General features: G+C 33.6%; 1 protein-coding gene across 1 annotated transcript; it reads left to right on the forward strand.

The window, feature by feature from the left end:
- Nucleotides 1-7,267: 7,267 nt before the first annotated feature.
- On the forward strand, nucleotides 7,268-9,491 carry LOC133331146 (uncharacterized). Its single transcript, XM_061539541.1, has 4 exons — nucleotides 7,268-7,441; nucleotides 7,519-7,628; nucleotides 8,158-8,482; nucleotides 8,555-9,491. The coding sequence occupies exons 1-4, from the start codon at nucleotides 7,268-7,270 to the stop codon at nucleotides 9,485-9,487; spliced, it is 1,542 nt and encodes a 513-aa protein (XP_061395525.1). The 3' UTR covers nucleotides 9,488-9,491.
- The last annotated feature ends 13,281 nt before the right edge of the window (nucleotides 9,492-22,772 follow it).

The following is a 22,772-nucleotide window of genomic DNA, read 5'->3' on the forward strand; positions in this document are numbered from 1 at the left end:
AAAATATTTTTTTTAAAAATCCACGCCTTGTGTTATGCATTAAAAATGTTTTTTTTTTAAATCCAAGCCTGGTGGTATGCCTTGAAAATATTTTTTTAAAAAATCAACGCCTTGTGGTATGCATTAAAAATATTTTTTTTTTTTTAAATCAACGCCTTGTGTTATACCTTAAAAATATTTTTTAAAAAATCCACGCCTTGTGTTATACCTTAAAAATATTTTTTTTAAAAAATCCACGCCATGTGTTATACCTTAAAAATATTTTTTAAAAAATCCACGGCTTGTGTTATACCTTAAAAATATTTTTTTAAAAAATCCACGCCTTGTGGTATGCCTTAAAAATATTTTTTAAAGAATTCACGCCTTGTGGTATGCCTTGAAAATGTTTTGTTTAAATCCACGCCTTGTGGTATGCCTTGAAAATATTCTTTAAAAAAATCCACGCATGTTTGGTCTTTTAAACATATTTTTTTCAATCCTTAACTTCTTGTTGACCCCTATAAATATATTTTATAAAACCCACACCTAAAAATACTACAAAATATTTTTTTAAATTTTCCCTCCTAAAACTATACTCCACATTATCTTCTTATCTCCTATGTCTTTGCAAAAGTACATTTTTCCAAATATGTTCTATGGCAATAATTTCCGCTTAATTAGTTTTTAATGCGTTTTCCCCGCTTGCCATTATTGGCCAATAAATCAAGACGTAAACAAAATCTAAAAGAAGAGAAAAATATGGCGGAACAGGAAACAACTAAAACCATAAAGTTAATGTGCTCATAACAGTTGTGGAAAAACAATTTTCCGCAAACACAAAAATTAAAACAAGAAGTTAAAAACAATTTCCCGCAGAAAACTTTGTTTTATATGTGTAGTAAAGTGGTGGCTAGAATTAAAAAAAACTGCTATGACTTCTGGAAATCTCCAAACAGGAAAGCGCATATCCTTTTATTCTTCTAATGGGATTTCTTTGGAAATTGCAAGTTACAGAAATTGCAGCTGCTGCAATTTTTAGTTTAATACACTTAATTTTATGTAATTTTTAAAATATTTTTCCTTCAAATTTTACTTTATTTTTCCTTTGTCAAATATAATCATCCTAAAAGTATGCATCACATAATTTTTTCAAATGTCAAAAAACTAACTTAGTTTATTAATATCATATTTTTTCTTGACTTTTTTTGTATATTACACATTCATCTACATAAACATTCCCCGAAATGGCCCCTTGAAGTATGCACTTAACACAATGTATAGCGCCCTTAACTTAACGCCCTTGAAGTATGCTCTGGGAAAAATATAAGTTTGTTTATTTTTTATGAAATATGTTTGAATTGCAACACCTCTTGAGACTTGAATAATTTGGTTCGTTTCGTTTTTTGTGTTTTGTATTATGGCAGGAATTTACGGATATTCTGGGAAATAAAAATTATGGCAATACAACGTGAGGCAAAAGATCTTGGCACACACACACTTTTAATGGCCTATAGAAATAAATAACAGAACTGAAAATCTAAGTACAGGGGAAGTTCAGGTACTAGGGAGGGATGAAAATGAAATAAAAAAATATAACCTTGTGTTGGACCTTTAAAAAAATTTAAGAAAATCCAAGCCTTGTGTAGGACCATTAAAAAATTTGAGAAAATCCAAGCCTTGTGTAGGACCATTAAAAAATTTGAGAAAATCCAAGCCTTGTATTGGACCCTTAAAAAAATTTGAGAATATCCAAGTCTTGTGTTGGACCCTTAAAAAAATTTGAGAATATCCAAGATTTGTGTTGGACCCTTAAAAAATTTTGAGAATATCCAAGACTTGTGTTGGACCCTTAAAAAAATTTGAAAATATCCAAGCCTTGTGTTGGACCCTTAAAAAATTTTGAGAAAATCCACGCCTTGTGTAGATGCCCAGAAATATTCTTTTAAAAATCCACGCCTTGTGTAGATGCCCAAAAACATTTTTTAAAAAAAATCCAGGCCTTGTATAGGCCTTGAAAAAAGTCTTCTTTAAAAAATCCATGCCTTGGATAGGTGCCCAAAAGTATTCTTTAAAAAAAATCCAGGCCTTTTATAGGTGCCCAAAAGTATTCTTTAAAAAATCCAGGTCTTGTATAGGTGCCCAAAAGTATTCTTTAAAAATCCAGGCCTTGTATAGGTGCCCAAAAGTATTCTATAAAAATCCAGGCCTTGTATAGGTGCCCAAAAATATTCTTTAAAAAATCCACGCCTTGTGTAGGTGCCCAAAAATATTCTTTAAAAAAATCCAGGCCTTGTATAGATGCCCAAAAATATTCTTTAAAAAATCCACGCCTTGTATAGGTGCCCAAACGTATTCTTTAAAAAATCCAGGCCTTGTATAGGTGTCCAAAATATTCTTTAAAAAAATCCAGGCCTTGTATAGGTGCCCAAAAGTATTCTTTAAAAAATCCAGGCCTTGTGTAAGTGCCCAAAAGTACTCTTTAAAAAATCCAGGCCTTGTTTAGGTGCCCAAAAATATTCCTTAAAAAATCCAGGCCTTGTATAGGTGCCCAAAAGTCTTCTTTAAAGAATCCACGCCTTGTTTAGGTGCCCAAAAGTATTCTTTAAAAAAATCCAGGCCTTGTATAGATGCCCAAAAATATTCTTTAAAAAATCCACGCCTTGTGTAGGTGCCCAAAAGTATTCTTTAAAAAATCCAGGCCTTGTGTAAGTGCCCAAAAGTACTCTTTAAAAAATCCAGGCCTTGTTTAGGTGCCCAAAAGTATTCTTTAAAGAATCCAAGCCTTGTATAGGTGCCCAAAAATATTCTTTAAAAAATCTAGGGCTTGTATAGGTGCCCAAAAGTATTCTTTAAAAAAATCCAGGCATTGTTTAGGTGCCCGCTTTGTGTAGGTGCCCAAAATATTTTTTAAAAAATCCACGACTTATGTAGGTCCCATAAAATATATTTTTTTTTACTCTCCCCTCCCCAATATACATTTTCCTCCATAACTATTTAAAAATTTATAGTTTTTCTTTTCTACTCTCCCGATATAAATCATCAAGATGAACAAAACTTCCAAACTTACGCACATTAGTTTTTTTATTTCGTTGTCACGCCCATCTAACAGAACATGGTTCCGTAACAACTTCAAATACTTTTAGAAGAAGTTTTCCACAAGTTTTTCATGGCGGGATGAAAAAATAAATTTAAATAATTCCCCCTCCACCTCTTCTCCATCGATGAAGACGACAACAACTTCCTCTAAACTTGCATACTTTTAGGAATGTTGACAAACTGCTAAGGTTAACTGCAAAGTAAACAAAAACAACTTCAATAGCTGGAATGCGGAATTTTTTTTCCGTGTTGTTGTTTTTGTTGCCAAGAAGTTATGAAAATGAAATTACTTCGAAGTTTGGAAAAATTGTGATTGTGAAGTTTAGAGGGAAAATAAATTTTCAATCGATTTAAATACAAAAAAAAATTGATAACTGATTTAGTTTGACGTACAAGAGGAGAACATCCACACCTCTTCCCTTCCTCCTCCACCACCTCTTCAATTTCCCCTCCCTTTCAAATCTCTTCATTCATCCATCCATGTATGTATGGCTGCCTATCAATCCACAAGTGTGGACTTCCTCTTTCGCTTTACGATTTTATCTCTCTTTGTATGCGTGTGTGCTCGAATGTGTGCAACGTGTAACGTTGCATGCCACATTTGCATTACAATGCAATGCATTTTGAGTGTGCCGTTGAAGAGGAGGAGAAAAACATTGTCATTGTCGTTCTACTCGGCCAATACGCACCAGTGCATGATGGTATGCTTGGGCACGTACATGCCATAAGCTATCGCTTCAATAAAGTTACAATGAATAGAAAGAAAAAAAGAATAAAGCACAGAATGCAACAACAACAAAAGAATAAATATTTTACTGGGAGCATGGAATGGCAATAACAACTACAACAACAACAACAGAAAAAGGTGCTATGCATTTCCTTTATGCTACATTGCAAATAATCATAATAGTTAACAACATATTGCAGGCGAAACGAACAGGGATGGGAATGCCGAGGCACATGAAAAATAAAATAAAAAAACCCCTGACTCTTAAAATATTTTTCAAAAATCCACGCCTTGTGTTAGACCCCTAAAAAATAATTTTTCAAAAATCCACGCCTTGTGTTAGACCCCTAAAAAATAATTTTTCAAAAAATCCACGCCTTGTGGTAGACCCCTAAAAATATTTTTTTTCAAAAATCAAGGCCTTGTGGTAGAACCCTGAAAATAATTTTTAAAAAAATCCACGCCTTGTGGTAGACCCCTAAAAAATAATTTTTCAAAAAATCCACGCCTTGTGGTAGACCCCTACAAATAATTTTTCAAAAAATCCACGCCTTGTGCTAGACCCTTAAAAAAAATTTTCCAAAAAATCCACGCCTTGAGGTAGACCACTAAAAAATAATTTTTCAAAAAATCCACGCCTTGTGGTAGACCCCTAAAAAATAATTTTTCAAAAAATCCACGCCTTGTGGTAGACCCCTAAAAAATAATTTTGTCAAAAAATCCACGCCTTGTGGTAGACCCCTAAAAAATAATTTTTCAAAAAATCCACGCCTTGTGGTAGACCCCTAAAAAATAATTTTTCAAAAAATCCACGCCTTGTGGTAGACCCCTAAAAAATAATTTTCAAAAAATCCACGCTTTGTGGTATACCCCTACAAATAATTTTTCAACAAATCCACGTCTTTTGGTAGACTATTAAAAATATTTTTTCAAAAAATCCATGCCTTGTGGTAGACCCTTAAAACATAATTTTTAAACCAGTAAGGAAAGTAGTAAAGCCAAACTGGGCCGACTATATGATACCCTTAACCACTTTGCAGAAATCGAAAAATATAGAGGGTCTTTGGTGCACCATTTACCTAAAATCGGGCGAAGCTATATATGGGAGCTATAACTAAATCCGAACAGATTTTCACGAAACTTAACACACATCATTCTCATCCTAATTTAGTACCCTATGCTAAATTTCGTGTAAATCGAAAGATATTTAGGGTCATTGGTGCCACATATACCTTAAATCGGACGAAAATATATATGGGAGCTATATCTAAATCTGAACCGATTTTCACGAAACTTAACACATATCATTCTCGACCTAATTTAGTACCCTATGCCAAATTTCGTGCAAATCGAAAGATATTTAGGGTCATTGGTGCCACATATACCTTAAATCGGACGAAAATATATATGGGAGCTATATCTAAATCTGAAACGATTTTCACGAAATTTAACACACATCATTCTAGACCTAATTCATTACGCTTTACGAAATTTCGTGCAAATCGAAAGATATTTAGGAACTTTGGTGCACCATTTACCTTAAATCGGACGAAACTATATATGGGAGCTGTAACGAAATCCGAACCGATTTTCACGAAACTTGGCGCACATCATTCTAGACTCAATTCAGTACGCTATACCAAATTTCGTGCAAATCGAAAGATATATAGGTACTTTGGGTGCACCATTTACCTTAAATCGGACGAAAATATATATGGGAGCTATATCTAAATCCGAACCGATTTTCACGAAATTTAGCACACATCATTCTAGACTTAATTCAGTACGCTGTGTCAAATTTCGTGCCAATCGAAAGATATTTAGGGACTTTGGTGCACCTTTTATCTTAAATCGGACGAAAATATATGTGGGAGCTATATCTAAATCTGAACCGATTTTTACGAAACTTGGCACACATCATTCTAGACCTAATTCAGTACGCTCTGTCAAATTTCGTGGAAATCGAATGATATATAGGGACTTTGGTGCACCATTTACCTTAAATCGGACGAAAATATATATGGGAGCTATATCTAAATCTGAACCGATTTCCACGAAATTTAATACACACCATTCTAGACCTAATTCATTACGATTTGCCAAATTTCGTGCAAATCGAAAGATATATAGGGACTTTGGTGGCCCATTTACATTAAATCGGACGTAAATATATATGGGAGCTATATCTTAATCTGAACCGATTTTTCCCAATTTCATGTTTGCCCACCCCTGCCATCCATATCATAAAATGTGTCTGATTGCAGTTACGTGTATATTATCATAGATGTCCGTCCGTCCATCGATATGTTTGGTTGCTGCTATGGCCATATGTTCCGCTTATGTGACAATGTACACCCACACCCAACATTTGAACTTCAGCAGATTTTTTTGTTGCTGTTGTTGTGGTGGGTAATAATAATTCCAAATTAAATTGTTGTTGTTTTTTTCAAATGTGAACACAAAAGAGGCAGAGAGGCCAGTTAATAAACCTGAAACGGATGCATTTGAATGCACATTTTTTTGTGTGGAGATCGAATTTTTTTTTTTTAATTTTTTTCAAAATACAAAATTTTGAAAAATACATGAAGGGATTTATGCAACATTGAGTTTCAATTCATACCGAAAAAAATATATTTTTAAGTAGTTGTTGGAGGTGGAGGAGAAGGCTTGATTACCACTTCCCTTGTTTTATGCCAATTCGCCTGGTAGTCAGCCAGCCGGTTATGTGGGTGTGTGCTTAGCTCTCTACATAAATACCCACTTAAACAGGGCCATAATTAATCATTATTACTATTGTTGTTGTTGTGGGGGATCTTCCCCCATATTTTTGTGAACGTGCTTATATTTTAATACCTTGGTGTTGTTGTAGGCTTTGTTGCCCCTATATCTTTAGCCTAGAGTAAGCTCTGAAACATGCCTACCTTACTTCGGATGGCTATGGTAGGGGGGTTTTTTCAATGGTTGGAATGAGGGCCTTTGTTGTGCAGTATTTTTTTCAATAGACCGGATACATCTTCTTGTTGGGTTTTTGTTCGAAGATGAGATGAGCGAGCAGGAAGAGGTGGAGGGGGCCTGAACTCTTTTTTTTCTCAATATTTCATTACCTTTTAGTTTTTCGTTCATACCGCAATCAATTGCTTGGAACAATGGTGTATTGAATTGTTCGTGTTGTTGGATTTGTTAAGTGCTAAGCTTTCTTTCATAAATTTTGTCGGGACAAATGGCCGACCAAACGGCAGGCCGGTCGGTTCGACAAACACAAAAATAAACTCTTTAGAAATTTCACAACAAAAAAATCCTCTCAATGTCATCAGCATTCTGCTTTAGATATTTCACACAACACAATAACTAAAAATAGATTTCCAAGAAAAAAAAAACAACAACAATAAATTTAAGATGAAATCCTTTAACAAAAAAATCCTTATTCTCATCGTCTTCTTCTTCTCCGTTTCTTTTTCTTTGCAGATGCTCAAACACGTACAAATATCACCCCTACGCAATCGTTCCGATTCGGTGTCATTGCGTTCAAGCACATCATGTGCCTCATCGATGTGCGGCAGCCCCGAACCGCCCACAGATTTACAGCGTACACCATCGCGGGCCTCCAGCTATTCCAGCCTAAATGAACAATTACCTCAGGTAAGTTTGTGGCGATGTTTGGATAATTTTTTTTTTCGAAGTAGGATTTAAACGAATGATTTTATTTAATTTTGCAGACCACCATTAAAGTATTCACCAGCTGTTTGAAAATCGATATTGAATACAAGACCTTGGGCATACAATGGGATACGACCAGTAAGGAAGTCATTGCGCAATTATTAAGGCGGTAAGTAGTCAAAATATTTTTTAAAATATTGAAATATGTTTAAAAAAATCTACCTTGTGGTAGACCCTTAAAAATAATTTTTAAAAAATCTACGCCTTGATGTAGGCCCTTACAAATAATTTTTAAAAAGTTCACCTTTAAACCTTTCTGTTCAAACAATAATTGAGCGACATCTGTACTTCACCAACGCTATTATCGATCAAAGCTATTTCTGGTTCGTGTCTATGCTATCGGTCGTATTTTGCAGTCCTCCACATATGGTGTGTGGTTGAACTACAGTAAAATAGTACGCCATCTTAACTACGTGAGGAATTTTAATGGGTTTTCTTTAGATGAGCTCCCATATATGTCCTACTAATGTATAGATTCATACATTTTGATCCCAGTGTAACCATTAGTCTGTCTTCTTTTCCCACATTTTTTTAAAAATTCCACGGATTGCTCTTGACGTACAAAAAAAAATATTTTTTACAGTTTTTAAATTTTGTATCCCCTTCTAATAATTGTCCCTTTCTTTTTTCCTTTCCAGCCTAAAAATGCGCCACCGTGATCCCCGTCTCTTCTATCTATCCATGGAAGTGTCGGTGCGTCGAGCTGGCGTCAAAACCGTCATGGTCTTAGATGATGATACCCGTCCGGCCATTTTGCAAGCCTGTCATCCCAAAGGTGAATCACGTTTCTGCCTGCAATTGAAACCTGGTGGTTTGATTCGTGTTCATACCTCAGCCCTGCTGCCCTCATCACAATACAAATCTTTGGTAATCTCCGAAGAGACTACCTCAGATGAGTTACTGCAGTTGTTATTGTCCTGCTATAATTCTATGGAACCTGTGGAACAATTCTCCATATATGAGGTAAGTTCAAAAAGGATTTAAAAGAGGTTTGAAATATTCGATATTAATTTTTTATGTGTATCTTTTTTCCAGGTTTGTCCCGGCCAAGAATATCAGCGCAAATTGCATCCCGATGACATTCCGCTGCGTGCCCAAACGGAACGCTGCAAACGTGGCGAGACATGTCATTTCTTGGTTAGACGTAATCCCAATTATGCCCGGCGTCGTCAAATTCTCAATGCCCTGGATGAAGTAGAGCAGGCATATAAAGTTTCAGAAAATTCCACAAATTCCCCTGCTGCCAATAACAACAACACCAAATCTTCCTCCTCCTTTGATGCTGATTGTAGTATGAATTCTTTAGATGATAGTTCCAGCCTTTTAGACATTTCCATTGAAACCTTGTCGGATGATCTGCAATCCATAATGACAACAAGTGATGAAGATGATGTTGAATGTGCCTCCTCAATATCAGGCTCTTCAACAGACACCTCTTCCTCGTGTTCATCGTCTGAGGGTTCAGCGAGCATAAGACGTACCCCCTCAACACTGACGGTGATTTCAAAACCCTCATTAGCTCCTGCCTCTGAATCATGTGGTCATTGTCCAAATACCCCTCCTGCCAGTTGTGATTTTTGTCATAAGAACGCGGCGAAAACTCCCTCACCACCCTCCAGCTATAGTCCGGTATATAATATTCGGGAGATACGTGCCGGATCTCATTCATTTTCTTGCCTGGGAAGTGATAAGAAACTGTTGGATATGGAATTGAATGGTCGTTTTGACCCTTCGACAGCGTGTCGTATGAGACCACAAAGTGTATATCGGCCAGCAGTGCCTCGAGTCATCTTGGATGCCACCAGTGCGACAGAAACCACATCGGCAGCAGTTTTAATACAAGATGTTAATGGTAATCATGCGACGAAGCCAGCGGCACCAATGAAATCCGCCACCACCACAACATTGGGTGGAGAGGAAGTCAACAATAATCCTTCGAAGGGTTTGGGACATTTTGTCTATATATAAGTAGGGAGGGAGTTAGAGGGAAATTTTGTTTTCCTCAGTTATTTCTTTGCAGAACAGTATTTGAATTTCGCGGGAAAGTTTTGGAATATTTTCCTCTAAAAAAGTTAGAAGGGAATGGCAAAAAATGTCGATGATATAGGTTTTTTGAATTGTGGGGAGCATTAGGGACTTTCTTTTAGTTAGGCTTTGTCTTAAAGTCTGCAAAATGCCAGTAAATTTCGTTATCATCCTTTTCTGTTCATTGGCACATTTTCCGGTTATAGTAAAGTCTTTCAGAGATCAGTTTCACCAGTCTTTATCCCCTTAAAGAAAGTTTTAATTCCTTTTAAAGGAAAATATGATGCGAATTTTAATAACACCTTATATCGTCCTGATCACTTGGCATAGAATTTACCTGCTTATATTGTTCGCAACACCCTGTGTTAGCAGCCGATCAATATATTTTGTTGGGAATACCATGTATAAACAGCTGTTTCCCTTTCCTGCACATTAAGATGAGAAATAAATTATCTGGAACACCCTATACCAAACATCTGATTTATCTTCCTGATTTTTTTGGAAGGGAAAATTATAGATCCTTGATATATCCCATATACATTTTCCATTGTTAATATATATTAGAGATGTTTCAATGCTTCAAGACTGGATTTAATTTCTTCTATAGAGAAATTTCAATCTATATTGTAAGGAACACCCTGTAATCTGATGGTACATGATTTGGTCCTTCGCTGACCTGGGCAAATAAAATTTGGTTAGACAAGTTTTTATGCAAATGAAAAACCCTTGAAGGTTTTTGAAGTTGTATTTTACAAAAACAATGCGATGGACAGTTCAGATAGTACAGGTATTAGGGGTTTCGGATTGTGTACATATTTTGATATGGGTATAACAATATAGGGTGACTCCAATAATAGTTTTCAAAAACTAAATGTATTAAGGGATCGGGGTTTTCCTCAACAAGCAATGGGGGGTTCTCTGACAAAAGACGCTTTATGAGGCCAGGGGGGGCGTCTTTTGATATGGTGCACATACTCGGCTTAGGTTCTCAGCACAATTCTCACCTGAAACCCCACGGTTTTTGAGGCAATGAAGATTGAAACATCGAGAATTACTCTCATAAAATTTGTCAGAGCGTAAGGAACACAAAATTATTGCATAGGACTTGATTGAATTTCTGTAAGGTTGGCATTCTGATACAGCAATACAGGGTTGCATATTTTGCACAGGGTGACTCAAAAATATGTATTTTTTAAATCGCCAATGTTTAGGGAATTTCGTGATAAAATTGAAGGGAAATGATCCCTGGGCAGGAAGTGATTGGTTGACTCTGATCAATAAGATTAAATCAGGGTGGTAGATTTCGTGCAGGGTGACTCAAAAAAATATTTTTCAAATTAGATAGGTCAAGGAAAATAAATGTTCTGAGCAGGATTTCATAAGCTAAAGTTGCTCTTTTTCCAGTTAATTAAAATATTTGTAAAACTTCCGCAGAATAGATCGTATGAAAATATCAGCTAGCTATTTTTAAGGTGACACAATCTAAAACCTATCGGAAACCCCCTTAAAATAGGGTGTTCCATTTAAATTATATTTTTTGTCGGGATATATATAATTTTAAATGAGTGATAGGTACATGGGGACTTTAAGGGAAAACTTGGTGTATAAAATATCTTTTGAACTCCCGGGGAGCTGAAAAGTCCCGGGGCTTAATGAAAGAAACAGGACGATTCAAAAATCATTTAAATTAATTTTTTGAAGGGTAACAATAGGGTTCTCCCTGCAAAGCTTTCTCATTTTTTGAATAGAATGATCCATTTGAAATTATATTTTTTTGTCGGGATATTTATAATTTTAAATGAGTGATAGGCAGGTGGGAACTTTAAGGGAAAACTGTGTGAATAAAATATCTATTCAAACTCCCGGAGAGCTGAAAAGTACCAGGGTTTAAAGAAGCAAACAGGACGATTCAAAAACAATTTAAATAAATTTTTTGAATGGAAACTATACGCTTCTCCCTGCAAAGCTCCTTCATGTAGGGGCTTTAAGGGAAAACTGTGTGAATAAAATATCTATTCGAACTCCCTAGGAGCTGAAAGATTTCAGAGCTTAATGAAGAAAACAGGATGATTCAAAAAATTGTCATTTAATTTTGTAATGGATAATTTTGAACTCTCCTTGCTCAATCTTGTAGGGGAAATATTGTCAATGGGGTAGAAATTAAAAATTATAAGTTCTTTGGACACATTATTGAATTATGGGGGCATTTTTTCCGAAAAAAAACAGGATGACTCAAAAATAATTTAAATTTATTTATGAAGGGAAATATGCGGTTATCCCTCCCTAGAGATTGGGGAAATAAATTTCACAGAGGGAAAAAAGCAGAAATCCTAATTTTTTGGATACGATAAATGACAATTACTGATAATCATGAATAACAGGGTGGTTCAAAAATAATTTAAATTAATTAATAATTAAATTAATAAAGGGAAATTTGATGTTCTCCTTGCAAGGTGTATGTGGAAACAAATTAGGTGGTCAAAGGAAGAAGTTAAAACTCGTATAAAAACAGGATGATTCAAAAATAAATTAAATAAGTTTTTGAAGGAAATTTTGTTTCCGTATGTAAATGGTAAAAGAAGAAGTTTAAATGTATAAAAACAGGGAAAAATTTAATAAGTTTTTGTGAAATTTGTTTTTTTTTTCGAGGAAATAATTTAGGTTCCCTTCGAAAATATAGAAGAAAATTTTCTGGACATTTTTCAAAGGGAAATAGTTAAAATTTGAAAAAGAAGTGATGTTTAGAGAATGAGAATCAAATGAGCTTTTTTAAATCTAGAAATCTCATATAGGCTCCATAGCACTTTTTTTAAAGATTTCCTGGGACACAAATCCAAAAAATTTTTGCCATTCTCCGCTAACCAAGCTAGTTAGTCATCGGTTAAACCGATTGGAAATTGATCTTAAAATTATTTGAAGAAAAAAATCTTAAAAAATCCTGCATTAGAGGCATTATTATAAACGAAAGAAATCCAAAGTAAATGTATAAATATATATTATTTTATAAATTAAAAAAAAAATATTATTATAATTAAAAATATAAAATCAAGTGGCCTTCAATATTTGCAATTTTTATATAAAAAATATATTATAAAATAAAAAATAAGTAATTAGAAATAAAAATGTAAAATAATATATATTATATAATTTTGACCAAAATTAAAAATTACACAAAAACCAAGTGGCCTTCAAATAAAAAATAAAATTAATAAATTAAAAATATAAAATATTATTATATATTGTATATAGAATATATAAGTCAAAAGAAAAAAATCTTTAATTTTTATTTTCCATTTTTTATAAATTTTCTGTAAAAATTTAAACATAATTTTAATTAAAAAAAATTAATTTTTATTTTAAAATTTTTTTCAAAATATTTTTTTTAATTAAAAATTTTTTTAAATATTTTTTTTTAATTTTTTTTTTTGTATTTTAATGTGTAAAGAATTATATTTTGTTCTTTATTATTATTTTTTTGTTGTAAAGAAATCTTTAAATTTATTTTCTATTTCAATTTTTTTTTTTTAAATCCAAAAAAGCATTGTTTTCACTTAGTTATTAGTTGAAATCCAAAACCAAAGAACCAACTTTAACACAAATTAGGGAATAGTATAGTAGTAAACATACCATAACCTCTTCAATTCTGTGACCCTGCTATTATTATCCCCTATATATTTTTTTTAAAACCAACAAAATTGGCTTTAGTTTATAAAATAAAATACACACACACAAAACAAACATATTAATTAAATTCTATATTGTTTATTATAATTATACTGTTATGCCTTATCTACATTTATATATAAAAAAATATTAAACAAAAAATATCGACATTTTGTAAATAAAAGAAATTTAAAAATCAATCAAACACATAAAGCACACATTTATTTTAAGCCAACCCCGAAAACGCACACCAATGCACTTGCTTTAGTCATGATAATAGATTCGAAAATATCAAACACTTCTTCAATATTTATATAAAATATGTATGTGTGTTATATATGTTAAATGAGCAAAACAAACAACAAAGAAATTGTCTTAAAAAATAAATATTTTATAAAAAAAGTAAATGAGTTTTTATTTGAAATGAGGATTTAAAAAAATATTATTTTTTTAAATATTTTTTCAAAATAATATATTTTTACTAAAAAAAAACCAGTAAGGAAAGTAGTAAAATCGGACTGGGCCGACTATATGACACCCTTCACCACTTGGGTATATTGTACATATGTATCCTTACAATTGCATGTCAATGTTACCTCGAAGGAACATACGCATGTCTTTCTGCACCCTATGATAAATTTAATTTCATTCGGGCAGATTTAGAGTCGTCTGCGTACCATGGGACAAATATCAATTAGGCACCCGTTCGAAATACATACTGAAGCTATGGCTGCATCTGCATCAATTTCAACAAAACGTCTCAATTTGATATTTCGACATGTGTATCCGTCCGTCTGTCCGTTATAATTTGTAAACCTGATACAGGCCACAGTTATGGACCAATCTTCACGAAATTTTGCATGTAGGATGGGTTCTGTCCAATGAAGATCCCTATTGTTTTTGGTAAAGATCGGTTAATATTTAGGGGATGAAATGGACCAAAAACTAAATTTTTGTCCGTTTTTCTGGTCGCTCTAGAGGCCGCAATTATGGCCCAAACATCACGAATTTCTACATGGAGAAGGAGATTGGGCCAAAGAATATGCATGCCGGTTTTGATAAAGATCGGTCAATTATTAGGTGGTCAAATGGACCTTTACTTTTGTGTGAAAAAATGACAGAATTTGTATTCTGTAGCGTATATATTTACTCCTGAATGACATTGAGCCGAGAAGTTGATAGTATATCCAAGAGGAGTGGTTGACCTTTAAATTGATACCCACTATATTGTCGTATGTACTCGGATGTGGGAGTTATATTTAAATATTTACTGGTGCTTACGTACTCAGATATTATTTAGTATCCCATTACCACATTAGAGGGCGAAAATATCGCGTTGATCGCTTTGAAATGTTCCATGAGGTTCCAGTTATGGTCAAGGACAACACCTACAATTTTCGGTGATTATCACATATCACAGTATCGGAATGAAATGGACCGAAGACTTAATTTTTTGTGTGTTTTCGAGTCGAATATAATCCGAAAATCACAACACAACCCATCGTGAAGGGAATTTGGATAAGTAATTAGAAGGGCTGTATTGGATATTCGAAAATGTAAGGAAGAGTTGCTGTTGACCTCTAATCGGACAAATATAATGTTACCCTCTCAGAATAAACATTCGCAGAGAGTTAGAGTTCTGTGGTAGTTGTGTAGGGTATCATATGGTCGGCCCCGTCCGACTATACTGCTCCGCTCACAGGTTTTAAATATTTTTATACCCTTCACCAGACTGAGGTATGTGCATATGTTTGTAACAGGCAAAAGGAAACGAGATAGACACATGGTTCCTTTGAGAATATCACTTTTTAAGTCGATTTATGCATGTCCGTCCGTCCGTCTGTCCATGTTAAATTGTAAACAAAGTACAGGTCGCATTTATGATTAGAATTAGATGAAATTTGACTTAGGTCATTTATTTGGCCTAAGGACAAACCCTATTGAAATTGGGAAAAATCGGCTCAGGTTTAGATATAGCTCTCATATATATTTTCGTCCGATTTAATGTAAATGATGTACCAAAGTCCCTATATATATATATATATATATATTTCAATTTGAACGAAATTTGGCATAGCGTAATGAATTATGTCTAGAATGATGTATGTCAAGTTTCTTGAAAATCGGTTCAGATTTGGATAGAGCTCCCATATATATTTTCGTCCGATTTAATGAAAATGGTGTACCAAAATCCCTATACATCTTTCGATTTGGACGAAATTTGGCACAGCGCACTAAATTAGGTCTAGAATGATGTGTGTAAAAGTTCTTGAAAATCGGTACAGATTTAGATATAGCTCCCATATATGTTTTCGTCCGATTTAAATAGTGCACCAAAGTCCCTATATATCCCTCGATTTGCGCGAAATTTGGCATAGCGTAATAAATTTGGTCAAGAACTTTGTGTGTTAAGTTTCCGGAAAATCGGTCCACATTTCGATATAGCTCCCATATATATTTTCGTCCGATTTATGATAAACGGTGTACCAAAGTCCCTACATATATTCCGATTTGCAGCAAATTTGGCATAGCGTACTGAATAAAGTCTAGTGTGATGTGTCTTAGGTTTCCTGAAAATCGGTTTAATTTAGATATAGCTCTTACATAATTTTTCTTCCGATTTTATGTAAATTGTGCACAAAAGACCCCAAAGTATTAAAGAAGACTTTTTTCAGGACCTCAACAAGGCGTGGAGTTAATATAAACTAATCACTTTTTGAAATCAGGTTCTCAACAAGGCGTGGATTTATTATAATGCACCAAACTCCTTTTTATCAGATATTTACCAAATAACAAGGAGTGTTTTTTTAAAATTGATGTACATAATTTTTCCCATTGTAAGAAGACCTATCTGACCAAATTAAAAACAAAATGACATGTGGATCCAATTTCTTTTTTACTGGTCCTTCAAAAATGCGACGTCTGAAGATTCACTTTATACCCAAAGTGGTGAAGGGACCGTCCGACTTTACGTAGATTTACTGGTTAAAGAAGACTTTTTTCAGGACCTCCTCAACAAGGCGTGGATTTATTAAAGAAGACTTTTTTCAGGCGTGGATTTATTAAAGAAGACTTTTTTTCAGGCGTGGATTTATTAAGGAGAATTTTTTTCAGGCGTGGATTTATTAAAGAAGACTTTTTCAAGGCCTAACCAAGGCGTGGATTTATTAAAGAAGACTTTTTCAAGGCCTAACCAAGGCGTGGATTTATTAAAGAAGAAGGCGTGGATTTATTAAAGAAGACTTTTTCAAGGTCTAACCAAGGCGTGGATTTATTAAAGAAGACTTTTTTTCAGGCGTGGATTTATTAAAGAAGACTTTTTTTCAGGCGTGGATTTATTAAAGAAGACTTTTTTTAAGAAGACGTTTTTTAAAGAAGACTTCAAAAAGGCGTGGATTTATTAAAGAAGACTTTTTTTTCAAGGCGTGGATTTATTAAAGAAGACTTTTTCCAAGGACCAACCAATTCAAGGCGTGGATTTATTAAAGAAGACTTTTTTTCAGGCGTGGATTTATTAAAGAAGACAAGGCGTGGATTTATTAAAGAAGACTTTTTTTCAAGGCGTGGATTTATTAAAGAAGACTTTTTCCAAGGACCAACCAATTCAAGGCGTGGATTTATTAAAGAAGACTTTTTTTCAGGCGTGGATTTATTAAAGAAGACTTTTTTTTCGTGGATTTATTAAAGAAGACTTTTTTTCAAGGCGTGGATTTATTAAAGAAGACTTTTTTTCAGGCGTGGATTTATTAAAGGCGTGGATTTATTAAAGAAGACTTTTTTTCAGGCGTGGATTTATTAAAGAAGACTTTTTTTCAGGCGTGGATTTATTAAAGAAGACTTTTTTTCAGGCGTGGATTTATTAAAGAAGACTTTTTTTCAGGCGTGGATTTATTAAAGAAGACTTTTTTTCAGGCGTGGATTTATTAAAGAAAACTTTTTTTCAGGCGTGGATTTATTAAAGAAGACTTTTTTCAAGACCTCAACAAGGCGTGGATTTATTAAAGAAGACTTTTTTCAGGACCTCCTCAACAAGGGGTGGATTTATTAAAGACTTTTTTCAGGACCTCCTCAACAAGGCGTGGATTTATTAAAGAAGACTTTTTTCAGGACCTCCTCAACAAGGCGTGGATTTATTAAAGAAGACTTTTTTCAGGACCTCAACAAGGCGTGGATTTATTAAAGAAGACTTTTTCAGGACCTCAACAAGGCGTGGATTTATTAAAGAAGACTTTTTTTAAGACCTCAACAAGGCGAGGATTTACTAAAGAAGACTTTTTCAGGACCTCAACAAGGCGAGGATTTACTAAAGAAGACTTTTTCAGGACCTCAACAAGGCGTGGATTTATTAAAGAAGACTTTTTTTAAGACCTCAACAAGGCGAGGATTTATTGAAGAAGACTTTTTTCAGGACCTCAACAAGGCGAGGATTTACTAAAGAAGACTTTTTTTAGAACCTCAACAACAAGGCGTGGATTTATATTTTTTTATTTATTTGAGTAATCTTAAAAATATTTTCAGCATTTGTATTGAAATGCAAATTGTTTCACATAAAGTTCCGCAAAGGTTTTCCGTTCATACTGCCAAAAATTCATTAATATTTTATTCATTTGCTTGACTTCGTTTTTTGATAAAGTTGCCAAGAATAAAAGTTTTTTTCTTTTTTATGGCTTTTAAACTCTCGATTCTTGAAGTTTTGCGGTTGATGAAAATCCACTTTTAAACCAAATCAAAATATCTTTTTTGGAAGTTTCATATCCAAGGAAAAAAAGGAAAACTTTTTTTTGTGGAATAACGAAGTTATACCGAACAAAATTATCATATCATATAAGGCAGGTGTTTTAGTTTTACTTTTTCCTCGTCTTCTTCCATTTCATTTATTCCACTTGAAATAACCACAAAAATAGTTCACACTTTAGGAAGTATATGCATATTAGGGGGAGGTGTGGTTGGGATGAAGGATGGGAAATATAAACTTTTGCCAAAAATTAAATCAAATATCTAACACAAAGACAACCGACCGACCTTTTGACTGCATAAGCAGTCCGACAATATTGTGCAGATGAGTAAAAGTTAAATATTTTGGCAGTCAAGTAAAGTAAATTAAATCAAAATGAGATTGTATGAATTTATTTAATGTGTGGCCTCAAGGATTACCAAGAGATTTGTGACAAAAGCACAATGACACACATATACCAGAGCATTGTTGGGGAAAAATATTCACTTATAAATCCACGCCTTGGCTAGGCCCTAAAAAAATATTCATTTATAAATCCACGCCTTGGCTAGGCCCTGAAAAAATATTCATTTATAAATCCACGCCTTGGCTAGGCCCTGAAAAAATATTCATTTATAAATCCACGCCTTGGCTAGGCCCTGAAAAAATATTCATTTATAAATCCACGCCTTGGCTAGGCCCTGAAAAAATATTCATTTATAAATCCACGCCTTGGCTAGGCCTTGAAAAAAGTTTTCTTTAATAAATCCACGCCTTGGCTAGGCCTTGAAAAAAAATTCTTTAATAAATCCACGCCTTGGATAGGCCTCAGAGAAAAATTCTTTAATAAATCCACGCCTTGGATAGGCCTCAGAGAAAAATTCTTTAATAAATCCACGCCTTGGATAGGCCTTGAAAAAATATTCATTTATAAGTCCACGCCTTGGATAGGCCTTGAAAAAAAAAATCATTTATAAATTCACGCCTTGGATAGGCCTTGAAAAAAGTCTTCTTTAATAAATCCACGCCTTGGCTAGGCCTTCAAAAAAGTCTTCTTTAATAAATCCACGGCTATTTAATATTTTTTTTCCATTTGAGAATTACATGACATACACATATGAAAAATCTAAACATCCTATTATAATAATATGACAGCTGTCAGAAGCAGTAGTCATCTTCGTGTGATAAACATGAATGTTTCCTTATTCATTGGAGTAAATACAAAAATATCTTGATATGTACTTTGTATGTATTTAAGGATGTCCAACCCATATCATATCAAAAATATGTTGGATTTTTGTACTCACCAGATCACACACACCCACTCACACATTCATCCATAGCAATATTTTTATGACATTTAAAGTATACTTTCATGGGCCAAATGATATATTTATTGAGTGCGGTACATGAAATGTCTTTTCAGATTTTCATGTTCAACATGAAAATTGTTATTTTAATGTGGCTGTTAAAAACCCCCCATTTAACAGCCACATTAAAATAATTTTCCTATAAATACAGAAAATATAAAAATTTCCAATACCTCATTTTCAATTTTGAGATACATATATGTGTGCAATAATATGTCAGTTTGATTGATGTGAAAATCAGATATTTATTGAATATGGTTTGGGGGAGAGTTTAATGGGTCGTGTTGCGGTGTCACGCCTCAATCATTTTCAAATTTAATAATAAATTAAATTTATGGAACATTTGAAGTTTTTATTGTATTTGGTGTGTTAAGAGAATTCCAGCAAGGTCGAGGAAATTTAAAATTATTTTGAGGTGTTAGCCTTGAAAAAAATATTCTTTAATAATTCCACGCCTTGGCTAGGCCTTGAAAAAATATTCTTTAATAAATCCACGCCTTGGCTAGGCCTTGAAAAAATATTCTTTAAAAATCCACGCCTTATGTAGGCCTTGAAAAAAATATTCTTTAAAATACCCACGCCATATGTAGGCATTGAAAAAATAATTTTTAAACCAGTAAGGAGAGTAGTAAAATCGGACTGGGCCGACTATATAATACCCTTCACCACTTTGGTGTATTCTACATACATATCGTAATAGACGTCGCCTTTTCGAAGGAACATTGAAATTGAACGAACTCAAGTATGTGATCTTTATCTATATGTGAACCGACTAACATCAATCGGTACATATATTCTGAAACCTATGCTAAGTTTCATTTCATTCGCGCAGAGTTAAAGTCGTTTGCGTACAATCGATTTATAGCAAATTTAATACACGGTAATCATTAGGAGTTTGGTGAGAGCTATATCTAAATTTGAACCGATCTTCACGAAACTCAGCACACATAATTCTAGACTCAATTAGATACGATATGCCAAATTTCGTGCAAATCAAAAGATATATAGGGACTTTGGTGCACTATTTACCTAAAATCGGACGAAAATATATATGGGAGCTATATCTACATCTGAACCGGGTTTCAGGAAACTGGGCACACATCATTCTGCACCTAATTCAGTACTCTATGCCAAATTTCATGCAAATCGAATGATATATAGGGATCTTGGAGCACCATTTACCTTAAATCGGACGAAACTTTATATGGGAGTTATATCTAAATCTGAACCGATTTTAACGAAATTTAACACACTACGTTCTAGACTTAATTCAGTCCGCTATGCCAAATTTCGTGCAAATCGAAAGATATATAGGGACTTTGGTGCACCATTTACCTAGAATCGGACGAAAATATATATGGGAGCTATATCTAAATCTGGACCGATTTTCAGGAAACTTAGCACACATGATTCTAGGCTTAATTCATTATGATGTGCCAAATTTCGTGCAAATCGAAAGATATATAGGTACTTTGGTACACCATTTACATAAAATCGGACGAAAATATATATGGGAGCTATATCTAAACCTGAACCGATTTTCTCGAAACTTACCACACATCATTCTACTCTTAATTCAGTACGCTATACAACATTTCGTGCAAATCGAAAGATATATTGGCACTTTGGTGCACCAATTACAAAAAATCGCACTAAAATATATACGAGAGCTACATCTAAATCTGAACCGATTTTCACGAAACTTAGCACACGTCATTCTAGGCTTAATTCATTACGCTCTGCCAAATTTCGTGCAACTTTGGTACACCATTTACATTAAATCGAACGAAAATATATATGGGAGATCTATATATGGGAGCTTATCTGGACCGATTTTCAGGAAACTCAGCACACATAATTCTAGACTCAATTAGATACGATATGCCAAATTTCGTGCAAATCAAAAGATATATAGGGACTTTGGTGCACTATTTACCTAACCGATTTTTCCCAATTTCAATAGGGTTCGTCCTTGGGCCAAATAAATAAGCTGTGGCAAATTTCATCCAATTCGAATAATAAAAAATAAAAAAAAATATTTAAAAAATCCCCGCCTTTTGTTAGCCTTGAAAAAAAATTATTAAAAAAATCCACGTCTTTTGTTAGCCTTGAAAAAAAATTATTTAAAAAATCCACGCCTTTTGTTAGCCTTGAAAGAAAAATTATTTAAAAAATCCCGGCCTTTTGTTAGCCTTAGAAACAAATTATTTAAAAAATCCACGCCTTGTGTTGGCCTTGAAAAAAATAAGTCTTAAAAAAATGATAATGTTTTGCCTTTCCCATTATTAATTGCCCTTTTCGTACCATAAAGCCCCCTCAAAAATGTCTGATGATCCATTTCGCCAGAATTTTATAGAAACTGTGTATGGGTTTATGTGTTTGACTTTTAATGTGTGGTGGTGTTGTTGTCGTGTATTTTTCTACTTCTGGCCTTTTTGTAAAATGCGACAAAATGACACGTGTTTTTTAAGTACATCCTTCGTTGTAATTTTTTTTCTCTCTCTAAATTCCATGCCAGAAAAAGGTCATTATAAATTAAAATGGCAGTGATGACCATTTCGAACCCTAAGTGGGAGTATTAAATCAAAATATTTGTACAGAAAACTATGTGACAGGTAGGTTGACTTTTCTGCTTCTTCTTGTAATTGTTGTTGTTATTCCAATATCTTGTTAGAAATAATTTCTGTTGACATTCCATTTCAGTCAAACGGGGAAAAATGTTGACAAAATTCCATTAACTTAAGCTACCCACGTAGCTACATTCATACATACATAGCTGCTGCTGCAGCAGCAGCAGCTGTCCTCCTAAGCTTTATTGAATGCCAGCGAGACATAATGTGTGTCCTTTTTTAATGGTGTCTTTAAGTTTTCTGTTAATATATTTTTTAAGGATTCAAGGATTCACATTATTCGTCCTTTGGTAAATTCAATAATAAATTTTCTGGAATTTGATTATTGATGTCAAAGAATCGGTTTATTTTGCTTTGGCTCTTGGTTATTGGGTTTCGGATTACAATGTCTGGTCGAGCTTTGAGTCAATGAAATAGAATTATCAGCATAAGAGGATCAAAATGCTAAAAACATAATTTTTTGGGAATTGAAATCAATATGGAAATAAAAAATTCAAGGACTATAATAAGGCGTGGATTTTTTAAATAATTTTTTTCAAGGACTATAATAAGGCGTGGATTTTTTAAATAATTTTTTTCAAGGACTATAATAAGGCGTGGATTTTTTAAATAATTTTTTTCAAGGACTATAATAAGGCGTGGATTTTTTAAATAATTTTTTTCAAGGACTATAATAAGGCGTTGATTTTTCTAAATATTTTTTTTTCAAGGACTATAATAAGGCGTGGATTTTTTAAATAATTTTTTTCAAGGACTATAATAAGGCGTGGATTTTTTAAATAATTGTTTTTGGGGCCTATAATAAGGCGTGGATTTTTTAAATAGATTGTTTTTGGGGCCTATAATAAGGC

The sequence above is a fragment of the Musca vetustissima genome, unplaced genomic scaffold, assembly GCF_032173495.1.
Source record: "Musca vetustissima isolate MV318-11 ecotype Yass unplaced genomic scaffold, APGP_CSIRO_Mvet_v1 utg60257, whole genome shotgun sequence".
NCBI classification, from domain to species: Eukaryota; Metazoa; Arthropoda; class Insecta; order Diptera; family Muscidae; genus Musca; species Musca vetustissima.